Raw genomic sequence first — 24213 nt, 5'->3', positions numbered from 1 at the left:
TATGTCAAATTCTTAGAGTAGAAGGATCCATCTTATCAAGTGGGGCTTAGCATCATTCTTAGAAAGAAGGTACTTTAGCACCGTATGATCAGTGTAAATGATGATCTTACATCCGATCAAGTAGGACCTAATTTTGTCCAAAGCAAACACTACGGCTAAGAGTTCCTTCTCCGTAGTAGATTAGTTCACTTGGGAAGAATTTAGAGTTTTACTCGCATAGTGAATCACATAGGGCTTTTTTTCTTTTCTCTGGCCTAACACCGCTGCGCTGGTGGTGATGTTACATCTATCATTCGTTCAATCATTTATGGTAAATCAAATGAGGCTGGATCAATAAAAAGCATTGTAGGTTAAGCTTAACCTATAATACAACGTGTGGGACCCACCATGATATCTGTGCATGACATCCAATCTTTCAAACATGTGCATCACCCCATGTTTTCATTGGCATCCAAAAATTAGGAGGCATAAAACTCATGTGAGCATCATCATGTAGCATCATGCCTAAAATTTCTAAAATCAAATGGTGTTGTCCAATTGAGTTTTTGATGTTAGATTTTGTGCGCGCTACCTGTGTTGGAGCATGAAGAGAGAGTCAGGCATGCTAAGATGCACGTGCACTTTGAGATGCACGTGTAGCCATGACGAGAGAGATAATCAAGATGAGCTCTCAATAAGATCGATGTGATTTTATTTAGACTTAACCAATTGACCATAGCTTATGGAATTAGGCAGAGACGATCATGAGATGATTAAACAAGAACCCACTAAATGTACGGTGTAGATTTGTTGCAAAAACAAGCAAAGCCTCCTGGGTCCACTAGGTTTGGCCACGAAATGGAAATCACAAACCCACTAAACAAAAAGCAGCTCTACATGCAATGCAATGACTGGCGATGGGTCTATGTATTAGAGAGAGAGAGAGAGAGAGAGAGAGAGAGAGGTGCAGAGGTGCGTGTGGGCTTAGACAGACCTGTTAGGCGTAGACATTACCTTGATAATCCATCCATCTGAATTTTTCAAATCAAGAAAAGAGAAAAGGTCTGGTGGGTCGTGTGTATTGAAATTTACCCATGCAAATAGCTGCATTTGGACTCTCACCTTTTCCAATTATCTAAGTGGACCGTCCATTATGTCTAATCCACTCTCTATAGGTTGACTTGAAAAAAAAAAAAAATCATATTATCCGGATGATCTAAACCGTCTAATCAGTGTGTAAAACATTGACGGACAAGATCATTCCTGACGGGTTTAGTTCGTCGGTAAAACTCAGGGCGAAAATCTTCTAAGTGAAAAATATAACACATTTACTGACAAAAATTTTCGTCGGTAAAAGTGGTTTTGTGCATTTTACCAACAAAAATGTTTGTCAATAAAAGTCTTACCGTGAACTTTTCAAAATAGCGGCAAAATTTTCTATATTAAAAATTATTATATTTTTACCGTCGAAGCTTTTCGTCGGTAAAAATATTATTCCCTACGGTTTTAGTTCGTTGGTAAGACTTAGTGTGAAAATTTTCCAAGTTACAAAATATAACATTTTTACCGACGAAAAGGTTCGTCGGTAAAAGTTACTTATGTGCCTTTTTACAGACGAAAAGGTTCGTCGGTAAAACTCAGTGTAAAACGTTTTTAGATGAAAAATATAACATTTTTATTGATGAACAGTTTTATCGGTAAAAATATTATTCCCGACGGTGTTAGTACGTCGGTAAAACTCAGGGTGAAAATTTTTTAAGTGAAAAATGTAACACTTTTATTGACGAAAATTTTTGTCGGTAAAAATATTGTTCCTGACGGTTTTAGTTCGTCGGTAGAACTCCGGGCAAAAATTTTCTAAGTGAAAAATATAACACTTTTACCAACAAAAAGTTTCATTGGTAAAAGTGGTTTTGTGCTTTTTACCGATGACAATTTTCATTGGTAAACACATTATTCCCAACGGTTTTAGTTCGACGGTAAAACTCCAGGGCGAAAATTTTCAAAGTGAAAAATATAACACTTTTACCAATGAAAATTTTCGTCGTTAAGTCTTACCGCGAACTTTTCAAAATAGCGGCAAAATTTTCTATCTTAAAATAAAAGTCTTACTGCGAACTTTTCAAAATAGCGGCAAAAATTTCTATCTTAAAAATTATTATATTTTTACTAATGAAAATTTTCGTCAGTAAAAACATTATTCCGGACAGTTTTAGTTTGTTGTTAAAACTTAGGGCGAAAATTTTCAAAGTGAAAAATATAACACTTTTACCGACTAAAATTTTTGTTGGTAAAAGTGGTTTTGTGCTTTTTACCGACGAAAATTTTCGTCGGTAAAAGTCTTACCGTGAACTTCTCAAAATAGCAGCAAAATTTTCTATCTTAAAAATTATTATATTTTTACTGACGAAATTTTTTTTGTCGGCAAAAAATTTTGTTGGTAAAAGCGATATTTCTTGTAATGTTAATGTGTTGAGGATTTTTCTTGCAGAATCACACAGATATGGATATAGGATAACAATCCAAGAGCACTAAGTAATCATAAGAGAACATAGCGATTTTACGTGGAAAACCCTTGCCGGAAAAAACCACGGCACAAAGCGATAGAATTCTACTATGTAAATATAAATTACAAAGAGAAAGGACTTAACCGATTCAAACAACCTAAAATCTCACCCTTGCTGCACCTTTTAGAAACCCTAAAACCCTTTTAGGAACCCTTGGAACCCCTTTAGAAAGCTTTATCATACCTAAGAATGGCCCTAGGGACTCCTATTTAAAGATGGGAAAACCCACTTACGCACCTCCCTATAAACCGCCTCAAATTTACACAGTCTACGCATAAAGCAAGCACCGTCTGCATAACCCTCGACTAGTCGAGCCTGGGCTTTGACTGGTAGAAGGACCCCTTCGACTGGTCGAGCATCCCGGAAATCCCAAACACATCATTGCTGGACTTCGAGTCGAACTGTCTTCGACCGGTCGAAGGGACCTTCAACTAGTTGAGCCAGTCCCTCTACTGGTTGAGCATCTCGATGAACCAAGATTAGGACATCTATTTTATAAGAATCTCTAGCACATCTTCAATCTTTAACCGTGTAGCTTCTTGACCTCTTTTCTTATCTCTGCATCGCATCATAACTTCAATCAACGCTTCTTATGCACACTTCATCCTTCTTTTACACCATCGTTAAGCCTAGAGAAGTTGGACATAACTTAAACTTCTCTACAGGAATGATATAAGTGAGTATGTCTGCCGGATCTAAATCTGCATGCCCAACCACCTTTGCTCCTGTCTTCTCAAAAGTAAGACGTAGTCTTCTATACCATCTCACTGCCGCCCAATATTATTTGCCGAGGTATTTGCTCATAACACTGATAGCCCATGAAATAACCGGTTTAATATAGACCATGACATGTACTGCCAACCATATTCGAATATGGCTCATGAGACATCCTGCTTTTCCTCATCTGTTTCAGGACATGTCTTAAGGAAAACTTGAGGAGAGACGCGTGGGGAATGCTTTCCGGCTTTTCCTGGTCCATCATATCCTTGATCAATACCTATACAAGGTATTCTACCTGTGATTACCAAAACCTGCTCCTCTTTCAGTCTCAATGCCAAGAAACAACTTTTTAGTCCCAATCCTTCATCTTGAATGTCCCACTTAACCGAGTCTTTAGTACATTGATTTCAAACATGATATAATGGGCGATCTACATGTCATCAACATACAATCCCTGATTTACTATGAAGGAATCAAAATTTATACCACTGCCTAGGCAACAAGTTATACGACAACCTTCTGCAAACTTTTTTACTTAGCCCCTTTAAACTTTGAACTGCTCTAGTTGCTTCATGCAGATCTGCTCTTCCATTTTTTTGTGCAGAAGTTTAGACTTCACATCCATACTTTCTAGTTCAAGATCGCATTGACCAATTAGCGTCAATAAAAAATCTAATAGACACCTACTATATTGTCGGCGAATATCTATGAGAAGCTAATCCCTTCTCTTTGAGCATAACCCTTTGCTACTAACCTCGCTTTATATCTATGTTGTATCTTCATGAAGATCCACCTGCATCCAACTATTTCCCGGCCCACTGAAAGTTCCACCAACTCTCATGTGTCGATCTGGTACAACGAGTCCATCACATCACCCATAGTTACCTTCTACTTCTCAGCACCAGGTTCACCTAGAGCCATCTGAATAGAGGACGGATCCCCTGTGATATTGGAGTCGTCCATGTACCTCGCCGATATCTTGCGATTATACCGAGTGATTCTTCTCGCAGGTGGCTGCTCCACCTACTCTGTATCCTTGTCCGCGCGTCTCAGCTTCATACCCTACCCGCTCAAGTGGCTATGCCCAACATGGCACACATGTGCAAAGGTGGAATCCACTACAGCCACTGAAGCTCCACCTTTTGAAGTGCCCCGATCAACCTGTACATATTACTGAGCCGTTGCGCTTTCATGATTACCCGTGCCCCCTTAGATATTTTAAGAGCACCATCAATACTTGTGAACTTATAGCCCATTGCTTCAAGTACACCAAGAGAAATCAGGTCATTTTTTATGTCAGGAATGTGTCTCACATCAGTCAGTGTACGCTCTGTCGCATCAAACATCTTGATGCTCACTGTACCAACAGCTATAACATTACAGGCAATGTCGTTACCCATAAACACCTATCCACCATCGCACTCTCTATAGCTGGCGAACCAACTTCCATGAAGAGTCATGTGAAAAGATGCCCTTGTGTTTAGAAACCACTCGCCTTTACGATCATCATAAAAGTGTTTGATCGTAGATACAGATAAAACATCACTATCACATTTACTCGATCCATCTAACATGGCAGCATGAGCCTCCCTGTATGAAGCCTCAGATTCTCCTCTCTTATATTTAGGATTTGTACAATCCTTCTTCATATGTCCTTCAATCCCACAATTTCATTACTTTAACTTTCCTTTACCCTTGCCCTTGGATTTAGATCTTGACCTCAAAGACTCTGTATCTTGCTTAGAATTTCTGCCCCTCATAAATAGTCCATCAGAAGATGTCCCCATGTCATCGTTAAGCTTTCTCGTGGCCTTCCCTTGAAGGGCTGAGATAACGATGTCGATACTCAGGGTTTTATTCGTGGTGCACATTGTGTCCATGAATGACTCATATGAAGCCGGAAGGGAATTCAGCAACATACATGCTTGTTCTTCATCTTTCACCACTTCCTCTATATCTAGCAATTTACAAACCAATTTATTAAAGTTGCTGATGTGAGCCTCTAAATCTCCACCCTTTGCCATCTTGAAATTATACCATTGTCGCTTTAAGTATAGGTAATTTTCAGAGGATTTTTTTAGATAGACATCCTCTAACTTCGCCCACAACTTAACCACAGTTTTCCCCCTCATGACATTGTAGAGAATCCGTGAGACAAACGAATCGATCATAAGGCTTTCTTATTAAGACTATTTCAATCATCATCTGTCATAGTAGACTTTCACTTCTCAAGAGCACCATCTTCACCTTACTTGATTAAGGAACTAATCATCTTGATCTTCCATAACTCAAAGTTATTTTTCCCTGAGTACTTCTCAATCTCATACCTAATGCTTTCTATTGATGTTAATCCTTCATATTCAGATCTGTGCCCCAATGATATCTTTGATACCACATGTTGGAAATTTGTCCTATGGAATCACATAGATATGGATCTAGGATAACAATCCAATAGCACCAAGCAATCACAAGAGAACACAGTGATTTGAGGTGAAAAACTCTTACAGAAAAAACCATGGCACAAAGCGACAAAATTCCACTATGAAAATAGAAATTACAAAGAGAAAGGACTTACCTGATTCGAACAACCTCGAATCTTACCCTTGCAACACCCTTTAGAAACCCTAAAATCCTTTTAGGAACCCTTAGGAACCCTTTAAAAAGCTTTAGCATACCTAAGAATGGCCCTAGGAACTCCTATTCATAAATAGGAAAACTCCACTTATGCACCTCCTTATAAACCGCCTCAAATTTACGCAGTCCGCGCATAAACCGCGCACCGTTTACGTAACCCTCTACTAGTCGTGCTTGAGCTTCGACTGGTCGAAGGACAGCTTTGACTGGTTGAGCATCCCAGAAATGCCAAACACATCGTTGCTGGACTTTGAGTCGAACTGTCTTCGACCAGTCGAAGGGACCTTCGACTAGTCGAGCTAATCCCTCGAATGGTTGAGCATCTTGATAAACCAAGATTTAAGACATCTATTTTACAATATAATGGTGATACCCATGTGATGATCATGCCTTTGAAGATTGTTTGATACATCACATGTGTGACTCATATCACCTGTTAACCTACAATTTATGTGATTCATCCTAATATGTGAGTTGGCTAATCTGGTAGCTGACTCTGGTGGCCTTAGTACTCTTTACTATATAGCTAAGCTAAAATAAGAAGACACTACTTTGGTGTGCATTCTCAAGGTCATTCAAATTCTACTAGGTTAGAAGAATGCTGGACATGCGACAATGTCATGGCTGAGTCCACAAGTGGGTTAGAGATAGATCAATCTCTAATATTGTACTAATGAATCTTATCCTTGGATCTATATTGAGTGCTTTATTGATGGATGTTGCAAACTGTTTTAGAAAAGTATTTATATTATATATATATTTAATGTTTTTTAAGATATAGTTTTCTTAAGATCTAGAGTACGCAAACACAAAAATGGGATATTTTGTTTCTCATGCTTAATTAGATTTAGTATGATTCATCCCTAGTGAAGGTGAGAGGTTCTAGAGGTCTTAGATCTTATATCCATGGAATATGATAGATGGTTGATGTATATTTGCATATGAAGAAGCACAGAATGTGATGTACCTTTATTATTATTTTATTTTTTTACACACTCACACCAACACACACCTCAATGGGAACTCGAACCGCGATCTTAGTATTGAAACTTGTGGAATTACATTGAAAGAAGAAAGTAAATGGAAGAAAACGAGAGGCAATGGTTTTAGAAGAGAGGGTATGGGAGAAGATGTTTTTTTGCCATAACCCTATATAACCTTAAATACATCATATGATCTTAGATTGTCTATCACAGCACACGGAAGCTTAAAGGAGATTAGAATTATGGCTAAGACCTAAAGTGAGTTGAATAGAACCACTTAAAAATTCTTTACCTAATTAACCAATTTACCAATTTAAATCAATAAGACAAATAACACTTATGCTTCTATGCCAAGTGTGTCCAATCACATAAACTATAAAAGATGCAACAATAATCAACTAGTTCATAAAGAGATACTGATATTGTGTGTGAGATGTGCACACTATTCAACTCCAACCATAACATTTAATTATGCATTCATATAATTCAACAAGTTAAGCTCATAAGCAGAAATAGAAATGTTTCCAAATAACAATCTTAAACACATGCACGTATAGTGGTTCATATACTTGCCTAGTCCACTTCCGACGAATGCACTCTCTTCAAGTGTATTGAAATTTCACTATCACAGGTTTTAAATTAAATTTTTTTAAGCAATTGTAAGTATTTTTTTTCATATTCAAAGAGACATCTATACAAGTTAAATTTTGGGCAGACCTACCAATAAAACAAGGGTGCAAGTCCGCTTATTGTGAAATCAAAGACAACAAAACTAGCCCTCCCTCAAGCTACCCAAACCTACTTTATCCAAGAATAAGTGACCCCTAATGATGGGGGGTAGCTCTGCCGATGATTGGAACTGGCGATGTATCTGACCGTCGCTCCCCCTAACAAGCCAGCTCGTCTACGACATAGTTAGCCTCCCTAGGGGTGTGTGAGAAGGTAACCTCCATTCTACGCATGAGAGACTTGATCCTGGCCTGCCAATACCACATGTACCATGAAGGAGGAGACTACTTAGAGAGGACTCCCACCATAGACTTGAGTCAGTTGCCACCTACAACTTTGTGAAGCCCAATTCCGCACACCAGGAGAGACCCTCCAGGATCACCTTGATTTTCGCCTTAGTATTGGAGCCAAAGCCGTACCTTGATGAGAAAGCAAAAAGGAAGTCACCTAAACTATTTCTACCAACTCCTCCCCCCTAGAGGGCCCCAGGTTTCCTAACGCTGATCCATCCATGTTTATCTTAACCCCAACCATACTGTGGTCTGGCCCACTTAACCGGATGAACCTTCCTTGTATTAGACGTTGACCCTTAAATCCCTAAAGCTCTGAGTGCTCCTGACGTGAACCTCTTCACAACCTTGGGAAGGGGGAGAGTGGGGCCAACTAGACCAATCTAGTGGTGGACCTTGGAGATCACCTTAGAGGTGCAAATCACGTATTCTTCAAACTGTGCACCATTCCTAGCCATCTAGATTTCCTAGAGGATGAAGGTGGGACTAAGCCCACTTAAGAGGAGGAAACAATTAGAAGTTACATCTGTTGCCCACCATCTGGTTGCCCTACCGACAATTGAGGTGGAACTAGATGTGTGAATATAAATTAGTAACTTGAAGATTTCCCATACCTTTCTTATAGTATCAACCCAAGAGAATAAGTGATCAATCGTCTCAATATCGAACGTTTGAGCTTAAGGCTAGCTTGCGCATTTAGAAGCAAAACAGACCCCTCTAGCTTGAATTCTAGCGTCCATTGGAATTACCCTATGTATCATCTTCCATGTTAGGATTGAAAGCATCAATGGGAAGTTTGGGTGCCACACCCACTTTGACCAGTCTTTCTTCTTGCCCGCAGTTCTGATAATTTGCCAAGCCGACCCATTGTCGAATTCACTTGAAGTGGAGTTTGTCCAAATATAATCATCTTCCATGCTAGAGGTATGGATCCCCTCATCTAAAATGTGATCAAGCAGTGTCTAAGGGAGGAGATTTTGCACACATGCTTGTGAACACAAGCCACTAGGCCCAATCAACTCATGAACTTTTGCTGATTGAAACTGAGGGGACGATAACTTCAATCTCCAAGCACTGAGGGACCCTAAGCCCGACTAGTCATCCTCCTAGAAGCTACACTCGCTCAATCAATTAACCAATGGGCTTGGTCAGCAACAGTTGGGATTAACTAGCAAAGTTTCTTCCACAATGGCAAAGCGAAAGAGGTGAGACTCGTACCGCCTGATGTCTAGAAGTCTCTGGAGTACTTCGCCTTCATAAACTAGCCCAACAGCTAGACTTCCCTAGCCCAACCTCAGATTTTGGGGGAGCAATTTTGTGTCAGTTCAACAAATGGCAATGTTTGTTGTTCCCTTCCTAGCACCTAAAAAAAAATAATCAAAGAATGCTTTTTCCAAGTCTCCTAACAGGCTAGAAGGGACTTCTGTCGCCGTAAGAAGGTGAATTGGGATGCTACTCAGCACGTGGTTGATTAGCGTAAGCCTTCCAACTTAGGTTAAAATTCTTCTTTTCCATCCCAATATTCTTTAGTGGGTCTTCTATACCACCGACTGGAAGTAAGCCTTCTGAGGCCTCCCTTTGAAAATAGGAACCCCTAGGTAGGTAAAAGGAGAGACCTCCTTGTTGAATCCAAGGATTCTTTCCGCTGACTTGGTGCGCGCTTCAGATTGACTCACAATGAGAATAAAGAAGGTCTTTTACCTATTGATTTTCTACCCTAATTCCCTTTCATACTTATTGAAAAATTTGACAATCAATTTTAGCGATTCGCAGCTTTCGTTCACAAAAAGGACCATGTCGTCTGTGACGAGGAGATGTGAGACCAAATGGCAATCCTTGAGAGTCTTGAAGGTTTGACAGAAGCCTCTATCAACCAATCACTTGAAGCCTCTACTAAGAACCTTAGCAGCTAAGATGAAGAGTCCTGGTGAGATAGGGTCCCCTGGCGGAGCCCTCTTAATGACTGAAGAACCCACAAGTCTCGTTATTAATTGGTATCAAGAACCAAGAGTTACTCCAATACTTTTTGACCATCTCAATCCATCTTATATTGAACCCAAACTTGTTAAGGACCGCTTTCAGGAGACCCAATCGAGTCTATCGTAAGCTTTTTCCATGTTCAGTTTAATGAGAATGTTTCCCCATCTAACTTTTTGGTTTACGTCTCAGAGGATTTCCTGAACAAGAGCGCAACTTTCTACTATGGATCTCCCTTGCATGAATGCCTCTTGTTTCACCGAGACTATTTTAGGAAGAATCCTTCTTAGCCTGTCAGCAATAATTTTATAGAAAATCTTATAGACACAATTACATAGCTGATAGGGCAGAAATAAAAAATTTTACTGGAGAGGATGTCTTCAAAATAAGATAGATAAGTGTTGATGTGAAAGCCCTAAGGAGTGCCCCGCTCCTAAAGAAAGAATGCACAACGTTGAGAATGTCCAGGCCCACTGTCTCCCATCGTCCTCAGAAGAAAGCCCCGAAGAAGCCATCTAAGCGCCTGATCATTTGGAAGGGCCTTAACTGCTTTGAGCACCGATTGATGGCTCGACCAGGAGAGCCTTATTTTCATCCATTGTGATGCATGACAGAATGACCTCCAGGACCTCCCCCATCTGCCTTGATGGCTCACCTCTCAGGAGCATTGAATAAAATTATATCACATCCTGCTTAATTGACTATTGGTCAGCTGTCACCGTCCCACCTTCTAGTTTGATCTCCTTTAATTATAGATCTTCTTGCTCACCCAAAAGCAATGCCATGGAAGAATTTGGTGTTCTGATCACCCTCCTCAAGCCACTGGTTGCTAAACTTTTGTTTCCAAAAGATCTCTTCACAGAGCTCCAAGTTGGCTAGCCTTTGTTTGTCCTATTGTACCATTTAATGCAAATAAGGATCCAATGGATCCCTGGGCTGCAAACTCTACCTGGCCAAGGTCAACTTTAACCAACCTTAAATTATGAAAACTATTCCCAAATGTGTCCCTGTTCTAGCCCCTTAGGAAGACTAGCATTGGCTCCCCCGTAATATCTGAAACTCATGCCCTCCGGAATAGCTACTAGAAAAGATTCTTGTAGTAGCCACATGTGTTGAAATTTAAATGGCTCTAGGAAGGAAAACGCTTCAACTGGAAATGATAGGAGGAGAGGGACATGGTCCGAGTTGAGTCTAGGTAGGTGCTTCCCCTGAAAGGGCAAAAAGGTGTCTATCCACAAGGTGTTGCAACACACTCTATCCAACCTAGCCAACACCCTTGGTTGCCTAGCATGGTTATTGCACCACACAAACCTGCTCCCAATAAAGCTTGTGTCGATTAGCTCTGCCTTGTCTAGCCCTTTGAAAAAGTCAGAGGAACTCTGAGAGTCGAAAGAGATAGCCCCTCTCCTCTCTGAAGATCCTAAGACAACATTAAAATTGCCACAAATAGCCCAAGGAACAGAACATCCCATGGTCAATAGGTCCAATTTCTCCCATAATTGTCTTCTTTGGATCCTTGAGCATTTTGCATAACCAAATGTAGCCATAACTCCATTTGTCCTTCCCTAAATCCCCACCATGACTGAAAGCATCTAGTTTGAAGCAACGACTAGGTCAATGGACAAAAAGGTTGTGCAGAAAAATCACACCTTTCCTCCCTAGGAAGCATTATAGCAAGAAGAGTGGTAGCCTAATTTCATACCTATGCGCACATGCTTTTTGTCCCTAAGCTTTAGCTCAAGAATAACAATGATGGCTAGTTATAATTCTCTAATGAGCGGGTTCAAGGTTCTTATTGTGGGTGTGTTCCCCACTCCACGTGCGTTTCAAATAAGAATATTGTTTATTAAGTTATTAATTGACAATCTCAACTCGACACTTCAACTTTCTAAACCTCTCATTCCAGCTTACTTCTATCCATTTATTCTCAACAGGCATGCCTTATATGTCCTCTAATCTTTATAATGGTTTCTCCTAACCTAACCATTAACCTACACATACACTCCCATGTTAGAGGAACACATTTCCCCCAATGTCAGTGGCTCCCGTGGAGACTTGATTTTTTATCGGATAACCAATAACCACTAGCAGTTCTAATCCAAGGCCCTACATACAGCCCCGTCGGCGGCTCCTTATGGAGACTAACATGTACACACATGTGTCCGTTGAATGTAGTCCTAATCCAAGGCCTTACATACACTCCCGATGGAGGCTCCCCATAAAGACTAATATGTACACACCCGTGTCTGGTGAATTTAGTCCTAATCCAAGGCCCTACATACACTTCCACTAGAGGTTCCCCACGGAGACTAACATGTATACACCTATGTCCAATGAATTTAGTCCTAATTAAAGGGCCTAGGTCCTATATAAGAACTTATTCAAGTTTTGGTCACAAACTTTATACTCAATCATACATAAAGAAAGAGTGTGTATACTTTAAATTGATAACCTTACTTCTCGGATTGAGCCCCTTTGTAACATCTTCTTAAGATGCTTCTTCAATGCTCTTTCATCTTAAATCAGCTTCTCAATTGCTCCCATGTTCATTGATGTTGTTGCTTCAACTCCATGAGAAAACACCTTATATATGATGTACCAATGAGGTGACCAAGGTAATAGAAGGATGGTGGTATCTCCTACAACTAATGGATAGTTGGTTTCCAAAGGAGATTCACCTAGATGGGTATTCTAAAGGATATAGACATAGATATACCTATTGGTTTGTGTCTAATATTCATAACAAGGTGGAGATTAAGTTCATCTTCCTAATGAAGGTTTGAATCCTCATTAGAGTGGTAAGACTCAAGAAGATGACTTGAATCTCATAGGTTTAGAGGCTTGGGATGATGGATATGCGTGGGGAATCACCTAAGCTCCAATAACAAAAAAAAAAAAAAAACCATTAAAATTCCCAATGCCTGAATGTCCTTTATATAGATTTTGGTTTTTAATGACTATAAAATATGTAAATTAATGGCATCCTTGATTGATTGACCGAGGTTCATCGATCGATCGAAATTCATTGAATTTAGTCAAAGAACTCATTGGACAGTTTTGGCCATGTTCGATTGATTGATCTTCGCTCGAGAGTCTACTGGTTTGGGCATTTTGGTTTCCAGCTGCTCGGGACCTATATATCCTATCTAAGCATGTTCAAATGGAGCTCTTAAGGCTAAAGGATGATCAATTAAAGGTTTATCTATTAAGGTCAGGATTATTTAGAGATTATGTTGTTTTGGGTTTAAAGTTAGGGTCAAGGTACCTCATGATTCACATGTTCTTTACTCTTTGATGCCTCTTGTCCTCTTATATCTTCTATCTTTAGCTTCCAAGTGATCGAACGACTCACTGACACTGGACTCACAAGATTATTAAATAGGTGCATAAATAGGTGCATTAATAGGTTGTCCTCCATGTGGGGCCTACTTTTGATGGCCACCATCTGTCGTGTGTCATACATCCTCTATGTGGATTATCAATAAAATTAGGCCACTTTGGATATGGGTCATCCATCATGCAAGACCTTGGAAGTGGAGAGTCCATTAGGTAGGGCCCACTTGATATGGACAATCCTTCATGAGGGGCCACACTTTAATGTAGCTCATCTATCATGCGAGGTCCACTCCATCCATTATTTGGGCCACTTTGATGAGGACAAATCATTATGTGGGGCCCCACCGTTAATACAGGTTGTTCATCATGTAGGCTCATCTTTGATGTCAACCGTCCATACGTGGGCCCACCTTTAATGTCCATCATCAATCATGTGGATCCCACCTCTGATGTGGACCATCCATCAAGTGGGGCCCACTTAACGTGGATGGTCCATCATGCTACGCTATACTTTGATGTGAGCCATCCATCATGTGTGCCCACCTTTGATGTGGATCGTGCATTATGTGGGCCTATCTTGATGTGGACCATTCATCATGTGGGGCCACCTTCAATATGGTTCGTTCATCATATAGGCCCACCTTTGATGTCCACCATTCATAATGTCAGACCCACCTTTGTTAGGGACCATCCATCATGATGGGCTTACTTGATGTGGATAGTCCATCATTTGGGGCCACATTTTAATGTGGGCCATCCATCTTGTGGGACCCACATTTGTTGTGGACCATCCATCATGTGGGGCCCAACCTTCAATGTGTGTCGTTCATTATGTGGGCCCACCTTTGATGTCAACCTTCTATCATGTGGTTCCCACCTTTGATGTGGGTCATCCATCATATGGGGCCACACTTTTACGTGGTGCATCCATAATATGGGGCCCACATTTGATGTGCTCGTGCATTATGTGGGTCACCTTGATGATGCCATTCTTCATGTGTAGCCCCACCTTCAATATGGGTTGTTCATCATGCAGGTCAGAGTATGAGACAGGGACATTACATAAGAATGAAAGGAAGGAAGGAGGCGATGGTAAGACACAAAATGGGAAATTAGATGATGAGTTCAAGAATGAATACCTTTTCATAGAGCAATAGGAAGATCCTAGTCAGGAGATGTGGGGGACACATGGAGACTGTCAGGGACCTAGATGATGTAGGTGATGATGGGTCGATGTGAGTATGCATCCTGTCTTTATGCCAAGAGGAGTGATGGAGGGAGCAAATGGCACAAGAGATGGTTGAGGAGTGGCACTACACTATGGGACAACTGCATTTATACCCGAAACAGGGATGGAAAAGTATGGTTTATCTTTAAAAAAGTTTAAAGTGTGACATTAGAACTGACATAGATACGTTGAGTAACGGGATCCATGCACTGAATCCCTCTTAGGGGTGAGAGTATCCACGGAATAAACATTTAAAAGCACACGTGTCAAATTTATCAATAGATACACCTAATTGTGTACAAATATAATGCATCCAAAGACACGAGAGGGTAATGGGAAGGGCTCTTGTCTAGGAAATAAAATAGAAATTGGAGTGTCACCAAGAACAACAGACAAAAGTTGTTTATTAATTAGTTAGCAGGCAGTCAACATGACATAACTCCAAAAACTTTTTTGAACGCTCATGTGCGTTAATAGTGAATGAGCTAGCTACGTTCTTTCATTTTACCATTCCATTCTGTTGAGGAGTGTAAGCACACGAAGTTTGGTGACTGATCCTTGCAGAAGATAAAAAACTTTTAAAAGTATGTGACATGTATTCAGATGCATTATCAATACAAAAACATTGTATATCAGTATGAAACTGAGTTCAAACTTCTGCATGGAGTGATTTCAAGATATCAAACAATTCTTGCCAGTTATGTATAAGATAAACCTAAGTCATACGTGAAAAGTCATCAATAAAAGTTACAAAATATATAAATTTATTAAAACTTGGGACCCTAACGGGCCCCACACATCAAATGCACCAGAATAAAGAGAACATGACTACAGATATCTTGACGAGGTAAATAACTAGAACGAGCATGTTTAGCCAATTGATAGGCTTCGTAATTCATTGACTATGCATTTGATAGAAAAGGAACCAACTTTTTTAAAGAATCAAGAGATGGATGACCAAACCGGCAAGCCACTATAAGGAGTCAGGGATCATGTACTGTGGTGAGTAGCATTAACTCCTCTTAGTTGAAAATAGTATATTCTGCGTAGCTCACGCCCCCCCTAATTGTCTACTTCGTTTGGAGTTCCTTAAATACACAATAATATGGATAAAAGGTTATTGAACAATTCAAGTTCTTTGTAAGTTTCCAACTAAGACCAGCCTCATAGGAAAGATTAATGCGAGGAATAGGTAAGGTAGTTCTTGTGACAAAGACAGAGGAAACAGAGCCATCTGCTAGAGATACGAATACGCAGGGAGCTGAGGTGTCAAGAGAAGACAAAAGATAAGGGGTACCTATCATGTGGTCCGTGCCCCCCGAATCAATCACCCAAGGAGACTATCCAACTGATGCAACAACGGCGTTACCTGACGTGATAAGAGAGGTGGAAGGCACAAATGTAATATCGATAATGAAGGTGTGGCCAAGAATTTTCTCCAGATCAACAAGAGAGAGAATCATAGATGTTTTTGAAGAAGAGGACTCTCTGAAGGATGAGCCTGATGAGGTTGTGAAGATCCATGCTTTCGAAGTAAGGCCCAACACTTGTCAATCGTATGACTTTTCTTCTTACAGTAGAAAAAAATCTTTGTTGTCCATTTTCTCATCCCCAGTCTTGTCCTCCTCCTCGACCACCTCGAAAAAGTGCATGCCCACCATGTGCACTACTGTCCATATTAGTAAGTGCCCAGCATTGTTAGACAATTATGAAGTAGTACGAGTAGTGACAAGGAAGGTGGGTGTGGAAACATTAAGAAACCAAGAAAATACATCAGATAGGGATTAAACATGTTCACTCCATATAGCAGAAATGGACAATGTAGCAGAGGTCATTAACACCATATATAGTGGTGCTTCCTGACGATAATGAAGAAAACAGTGTAACGGGCAATGTTTTTAACAACCATATATGTTTCTAACAATGATCATGTTATGCAAAATGATTTTGTTTAAAATTGTGTGTGTGTGTGTGCGCGCGCGCGCGCGTGTATATATGTATGTATGTATGTATATTATTGTTTGTTTGTGAAAAGAATGGCTTTTCGCATTTGGGAATAATCCCATATTGGATAGGAGAGAAGAAAAAATCCCCTTAATAAGTAAGGTGTTGAGTACCTTAATATTTTTTTTTGGTGAGACAAATGAGTATAGAGACTTACGTTCACACTAGAACACACAAGCATAGGCTCGTACTCGGTGTAAGGGCTGGGGCATGTGAGGCTGTGTGGTTGTGTGGTTGTAGAGGCTTTAGTGGCATACTTTGCACTTCACATGTGCATGTTTAAAGTGCTATGGGTAAAAGGTCTGAGAGAGACCTCTCTACCTTATATTGGAGCTGTAGAGCAGTTTAAGAAGCTTGGTGTAACTACCTACTCATGCAGTAATTAACCATACCATGTAGAAACTATTGTATGTCTTGCCCAACAGTCAGAAACGGCTAGCATACAACTAGTCTCCTATATGCAAAAAGGTTAGAAACTACCAAAAAATGGCTAGTTTCTCACCAACAGTAAAAATGGTCCATTGCAATAATGATCCTGAACCAAAACGTCCAACCACACTTGCCTATTTAAACAAAGTTTGGCTTATTCATTTCAACATCACAAACAAATTGACTTACTCTCTCATATGAACCAGTAAGCTCCAAGCATTCTCTGATCAAGCCAGTAGGTTCAATAAGAACCTGAATAAGCAAGTCCACAAGAACTAGACTAGTGTAGTGGTCTAATCTAGCAAGTCCACAAGAACTAGACTAGTGAAGTGGTGTAATCTAGCAAACACAATCTTCTACTTTATATCTCTCTTTTCATTTGGGAATTTCTTTTTTGTTATCATTTACCAGAAAATTTGTGTTTACAGAGTTCCATTAGTGGTTCCTTCATACATGTTAAAAGCAGAACCACACACAGAGTCGTCATATCCTGAAAGCTATTTGCCTGCAACTTGACAGTAGTCTTAATTATTTGAGAAGGGACAAATAACACTTTAAGGACAGGGTGATCACATATGCTTCATCATGTCCTTAATATTATATTTTTCAGTTTCCTATCTGCTTCCATTTTACAAGAATTGCAAATTTGTAATTTGAGATTATCAAATCTTAACAAGATCAAGTGACCATGGTAGCAACATTGCAACTCTTAAAATTTTTCAAATCAAATTGATCCCTAAGAAGAAGAAGAATATGCAACAGCGTCTTATGCCATTAACAGCCACTAACAATGCAGAACCCAATTGGTTTGGCAAAACAATGAAGGTGATGAAGGTCTTTTATTCAAGAAAACTAGCAATCAAGAAATGCTTCAAGGGATCGAGATACTTGAGAGGTTATCCAATCTACTATTGGCGATGAAAAAAATCATCGATGATGTCGCTCTGATACCTTGTGGAATTGCAAAGAAAGAATAAAGAAAAAGAGGAAAGAGAGAGAGGCAATGGTTTTAGAAAATAGGGTATGGGAGAAGATGTTTTTCTTCCCTAACCCTAAATACCTTCTTTTAGGATAAAGAAACTATAAAAAAGTCATGAAGAAAAGTACAGACATTTGGGTGGGCCCCACTCAGCAGAAGATAGGCCACATCTATCCCACAACAACTAAAAAAACAAACATATAATATGCACGAGCTGATGGGATTCTGGATTGAAGAAGGTAGGAAGCGGGAGTTGAAGAAATTGAGGAATAAGGGGTAAGAAGGAAGGAGTGATGTAGATGTTGGTGTAGATGTCGAGTATGAGAAGAGTGGAAGAAAGAAGAGGGAAAATGTTAAGGTCGAAGATGGATTGGATAATGGTAATGAAGATTCTTTCGAGGCAAATAGGAAGAGGAAAAAGAAGAGGGTGGATTAGTTGTTAGTGATGATGAATTTTGATGACATTGACTCACTTTTCATTGTTTAACAACTTATCATTTTCCTATACCTCGGATGGTTGCAATGCTTGGCATCCTTCCTCCCTCCTCCTAAGAATTACGGGTTGCCCGGTCAACTAGTTTGCAATCCCTCAACATCGTTTTTGGGCCTAAGAGAAGGTAGTTCCTCTTAGTGGTAAAGTGGACCAGACCTCTTGAGGGATGGGCGAAGGTTAATATGGACAGCTCAACCCGAGGTATTGTGAGGCTTTCAAGAGGGGGAAGGGTCTCCAGAAATAGTGGAGGAGAGTTTATATTTGTTTTTTTCCAATGAATACGGCTAGGGGTCCAACCTTCACGTTGAAGCCCGAGTTCTAATTTTGGGTCTTTCCTTTTACGTGAGTAGGGGCATCAATAGTATACTAGTCGAAAACAATTCCAAGGTGGTGGTTGAGTTGCTCAACCAAGGTAGACTAACCTTGTGGTTTATGTGGTATTGGTGGTCTAGGGTGGTAGTAATAAAGTGGGGATATCGTGCAGATATTTTGTTTGCCCTTATGGAGGCTAACACTGTTGCGGTTGGATTGGCCCACCTGGGGAATGAATCCCAACCCTACAAAATTTTCTCCAATGTCCAAGGCCTCCCAGCTGTAGTTAGGGGGGCCCTCCTTTTAGATTCGGCAGGCCATGGGTGCATTCGAGAGGCCTCCATTCCAATGTCTCACTAATAACCTCGTGGCTTCATTATTGCGTTGTCTTTTTTGTGTGTGTCTGTTTTAGCATCTGCTCTCGGGGGGTATATGATAGGCAAGCCTTAAGGTATTTTTGTTCCAAGAGCCTACCCAAAGTTGTTTGTTGCTTGTTGTATAGCCTGACGGTTTCTCAATTAAATTCTTTCTTTAAAAAAATGAGGAACAATGCAAAATCATCCAAAAAAAAGTGTTTAACAACTTTAATTATCTATCAAAAGATCTTCTAGTTCTTGTATTGACCAAGGAGGCTTTGTTTCAAAGGAATTTTTGTGTCCAAGATTACTTTTTGCAGCCACGGAAGCTTTTTGTTAGATTCTAGTGTGTAACTTTGAAGAAATGTCATTAGTACTTTCGGTGGCAATGAAAATTGTAATATTCATCTTGAAGAAAAAAATGTCATTTACCTCTACTTACTTCCAATTCACCCCATTTACCTTCATTTACTGCTGCATGTGCATCCTATTAATTAATTAGATGCACCCTTCCATGGTGAGCATGAGCCTAAAAATTAGGCTAACCCATGACTTAGGTGGGCCACACCACACAACAATTGGGAGTGTATGCCCGCCCAATGAAACCTTCCTGATTGTATATGGGTCCCAATGACATGTGGTTTAGACATCTAGCCCAGGTGGGCCCCACCAACCTTTAGATGTTTTATGCATGATTTCTCATAGTTTCAGATGTTGTAGCCCACCTATTACTACTGATTTTTGGCACATCACAAAACCTAGAGGGGACCTACAAAATGCATGATGTGGATGCCCATCACACATCATGGTGGGGCCTATAGAACTCAAACTCATGGGAAGCTCTGGTGGGGTCAACCTCATAGCACAATTTCCCACGCATATGCCCTGTGCTAAAATTTTCACCTCATCCAAAAATCTGGTAAACCATAACAAAGTGAGGCCCTTGATTTGCCTCTCACCTTGTTACGGCCCTCCAGATTTTTGGATTAGGCCAAAAAAGTTAGCCTTGATTATTTTCTGAGGTGGCTCATTTAGTGGACCGTCCGAATTTTGTGCTCCACCTCATGAAACCCATAATCACATTCGTTTTATTTTTAACAAATTTAATTGCATGCGCTAGGTCACTGGATTTATGGTGCAAAATTCTACAGCAATCAGCTTATATTAGATTATATTTTGGCTACATATAAGAAGCCACAGGTCAGTCGCACTTATCACATCATTTTTCTTCCTTTCTTTTTTCTTTTTTTCAGACAAACCCACACCACACACACTCACACAAACAAACACCCACACCACATGGGCATTCAGTCCCCTAATCTCTGTGTTGAAACAGATTCTGTCTACCACTGTGCCATGCAACCGGACCCACATCAGCATTTTCTTACTTAAGTGTGTGTTTGGTTGCATCCCATTTCATAAAATATCATGTAATCTTGAGCCAAGTTAGATGAATAATCATGAAATGCCACAAATTTGATGATATTTGGTGTAACCTAACGCACCCTAAGCTTCCTAATAGAAATCTTGTCCAATAATAGTTTCCTTGTAAGTTTTATGTTCCAATGTCCTCTTAGCAAATTATTGGTCTGATTAAAAAATAAAAAATAAAAAAAATAAAAAAATAAAAAAACCAGATGTTTCACTACAGCTGTTCTAGATGAGAATTTCACACAGCTAGTTGCGTGTACGGCCCATGAGGAGTGTGTGTGTGGTTTCACCCAACCAGGAAAATCTGGCACCCCAAAAATTTGGCCAATCTGATCATTAGGTGGGTACATAGGACAAAAAATGAACCAGCCAAAAATTGATGGTCCACTTTATGATTGGATTGACTTGATTGCAAGGGTCCAAATTTCATGGCGGGGTGGCCCTGTTAGACGGGTTCCATACACAACACCGAGATGGCTCCACAGCTGCAAGAAATATTCCTCAACAAGAACCGCCTTCTCGATACTAACGAAGAAACATGTTTGAAGGTTTGTCTCATTAATGGAATGATTATGGGAGGTGGAGCTGGATTATCCATGAATGGAAAGTTTCGGGTCGTCACAGAAAATACGGTATTTTTTGTTTTTCTTTTTGAATTTTTTATTCAGAAATTCCTCCTAGTAGATGATATTCTAATAATATGCTTTAATCCTTTATATTCACCGAAAGGATCCTTTCACTACACGGACAGAGGATAAAAGGTCCAAAATACTGTTCATATAGAATTACGCATAACTGGTGTATCTGAAGGAGGAAAAAGGAACTTGTAATTTATGAACATCTGACAGCTTTGTGGGCATTATATTTTAAAAATCCAATCTGATCATAAATTGACATACCTAATTTTAAGCATAGGTATCAAAAGCCAATCTCATCCATTTTTTAGGTGGGCCATACGATTGGAAATATTGTACATGGTGATGCCCACCCTTCAAATTATTTCCATTGGTGTTGTTGTCTCTCAATTTGAAATTCAATCACATGGTTAAAGCGGGTGTGTCAAAATTAAATATGCAGCCCAATTCAAACCGAATGACTATGACCCCAAGTGTCAAAATAGGCAGATAAATTAGAATTGACTGTACGTGACCAAGATAAAATAAGATCAATCACTTATTCAACCACTTGCACAACCTTTAAAATAATTAGGTGATTATCAAAGGTTGGGGTTCGTCCTCTTAAGATGGGTTGCACTTTTACCTTTAGTACAAAAGGACTTTTCAATAAAGATAAAACAAAAAGTAAATTCGTATAGTCGGCCGCAGAGAACAATTGGATAGCGCATTTCTAAATGAGGAACTTGCTTAATACTCGAACTGAGTCCAGTGTATGAGCGTAAACCTAAATTACAACTAGAGTTAACAGCTACTTGATTACTACTACTGATTCTTGCTATTGGTTTCACTAATGAATGTAAATGACTGATAATTATAATAATAATAATACTAAGGAGTACAAAGTAATTGAAAGATAAGTTCAGTTTGGTTAGCATAACAGTTTCTTTTACTGACTGACTTCATTATTTATAGCCTTAGGTCAATTATCTGGATGCTTCCCATGTCCATATTGTAATCGTAACCGTTTTAGCACTACTTGCCTTCCTTTGCACTTGTCTTGATAACCGCTCTAGGCTCCTTATTGATTTGACTACTTTTTGCTCAACTACTCTCACTTAGTAGATGACGTTGTGTGGTTCGATAGACACCAGCTGCATTACCGTAAAATTACACCAAGCAACTCTCATAAAATTATACGTGTCCCTTTTTGATTGGCTCTCATGGGAACAAATAGAAATAGGGTTGAACAATAGTAGTCGAAAAGCTTTTCTAGCTTCTCTTTTCTAGATATTTCTTTTAGTACTTTTCTTCTTCATGACTATTCATCTTCTCTCGACCAAGCTCTTTTTTTTTTTTTTTAATTACTAATCGATCATCGGCCATACATCAGCCACATTTCTTTTGTCAGTCGCTTGCCCACTCTCCGCATCTTTCCATTTTGACTACTCAAGCAAGCTTCTCAGTCGTATTCCATTTCCTTACTTCCCTTAGCCGCTCGGTTTACTTTTGGATGCCTTTCATCCACTCTTTACCCTTTAGTACAATTATCGATCACTCACTTCACTTTATTTACCAAGGTTTTATCTTGGTTGCCCTCTTGGTCGACCTCCTGAATGACTCTTGGCCACTTGGCTTGCTTTTGAATTACTTTCAACTACTACATGTCTTGTCATCCTGTCAGTTGTGATTTTGTAAAAAGTACTCCAAGTATCCTTGAATATCTTTAAAATTTCATATCTTTCCCTTGCTATAACAATTATCCTTTCCAATTGAGTTTACTAAGAATGGTTAGAAATAGGGTACAACATTGCCCCCACATTGCTTCACCTTTGGTAAAAGGTGAATGTGATGTTAATTCATTGTTTAGCACCATAAATGTGATTGCTTGGCCATGTAAAACTATTAATTTTGGGCAAATTGGCCAAATTTGGCCATCTTAGTCAAAAAACAACAAATTCGGTTATCTTGGTCGAATTCATCCATCTTAATTAAGAAACGAAAAAATCGGTTGTCTTGGTCGAGAAACGAGAATATCCATTGTGACAATGGAGATTGTTGATCAATCTATTATGAATAGATATTATGGTGGACCGAGGTAGTAATACGGCTAAGAAATTGGCCTGTTACTTAAACTATTTGAATAATTTGATCAGAATTCAAATGGCATGATTCGGTCATTGGAAGAGGTTCAAGGCCTAACTGGTTTTGTCTTCCATAATACGGTTAATTCCCAAGGAAGGACTGTCCCCCCAGGTATATCCTTATTTCCTTCTTAAGGAACAATAAATCTCCTGAACTCAGCAGATAATGGAGCATTTTATCCATCCTAGATTGAAATGGGAGGTATGTTCCACTGCAAGGGAGGTATCAACAGTGGTTGAGCCATATTACAGACAAAAATTCCTTTGGTATTATACTATGTCACCGTAGGTGCTCTTTCGATAATGATGGCCATCAATTGATCCATGGCTTCAGTTTGGTCAGCCATTTATCTATTAACATTCTTAGTTTAAACATAAAATTTCTTAGCTTGAGTGTGTACCAACTCTGCGTGAGTTCTCCCATATTCCTGAACATGTTGGATACTTAGTTGCACATCCCTAAGTGTGACCATTATCACTTATGGAGAAACAGTTCCGGAGGTCAATGTTTATTCATGATTGTTGGGATTGAATGTCGAACTAGTATATAAATTCAACGATTCAGGGACATTGGAACCAGTAAATCCTTAATCGGAGGTGGTGCGTTTAGCGTTGAGGGCTCGGCCCCAGGGATTTGATTAATCCTATTTATATTTCTAAATAATCAATTCACAATGTCGCACTAGTAGGTAAACCAAAGATAGGGTCCCACCGGGCGTGCCTAAAATATGTTGTCTCTCGATTTCAAATTCAGTCATGTGGTTAATGCGGGTGTGCCAGAATTAAATGTGTGGCTCAATTCAAATTGAACGACTATGACGTCAAGCATTAAGATAGGCAAATACGTCGAAATCAATTGTATGTGACTTAGATCGAATAAGATCGGTCACCTATTTAGCCACTTGCACAATGTTTGAAATGATCAAGTGATTATCAGAGGGTGGGGTTCGTCCTCTGAAGATGGGTTGCACCTTTAGCTTCCATACGAAAGGACTTTCAATTTAGATA

General features: G+C 39.6%; 1 protein-coding gene across 3 annotated transcripts in view; it reads left to right on the top strand.

Moving 5' to 3' along the window:
• The first annotated feature begins 271 nt into the window (after positions 1 to 271).
• LOC131235482 (probable 3-hydroxyisobutyryl-CoA hydrolase 2) overlaps positions 272 to 24213 on the top strand; it is an 82356-nt gene continuing 58414 nt past the window's right edge. The window contains exons 1-3 of one of the 3 annotated variants that reach the window (XM_058232673.1): positions 272 to 310; positions 20137 to 20216; positions 20996 to 21079. In XM_058232673.1, the coding sequence (XP_058088656.1) occupies positions 21014 to 21079 (66 nt within the window). In that variant the 5' untranslated portion in view covers positions 272 to 310; positions 20137 to 20216; positions 20996 to 21013. Of the gene's footprint in view, positions 311 to 20136; positions 20217 to 20837; positions 21080 to 24213 lie in introns of those variants that run through there. The other 2 variants (XM_058232670.1, XM_058232671.1) reach the window with 2 other exon arrangements.

This window comes from Magnolia sinica, chromosome 19, assembly GCF_029962835.1.
Source record: "Magnolia sinica isolate HGM2019 chromosome 19, MsV1, whole genome shotgun sequence".
Classification (NCBI taxonomy): Eukaryota; Viridiplantae; Streptophyta; class Magnoliopsida; order Magnoliales; family Magnoliaceae; genus Magnolia; species Magnolia sinica.
Note: the sequence above shows the minus strand (reverse complement) of the source record. Positions and strands in the feature narration are given on the sequence as shown.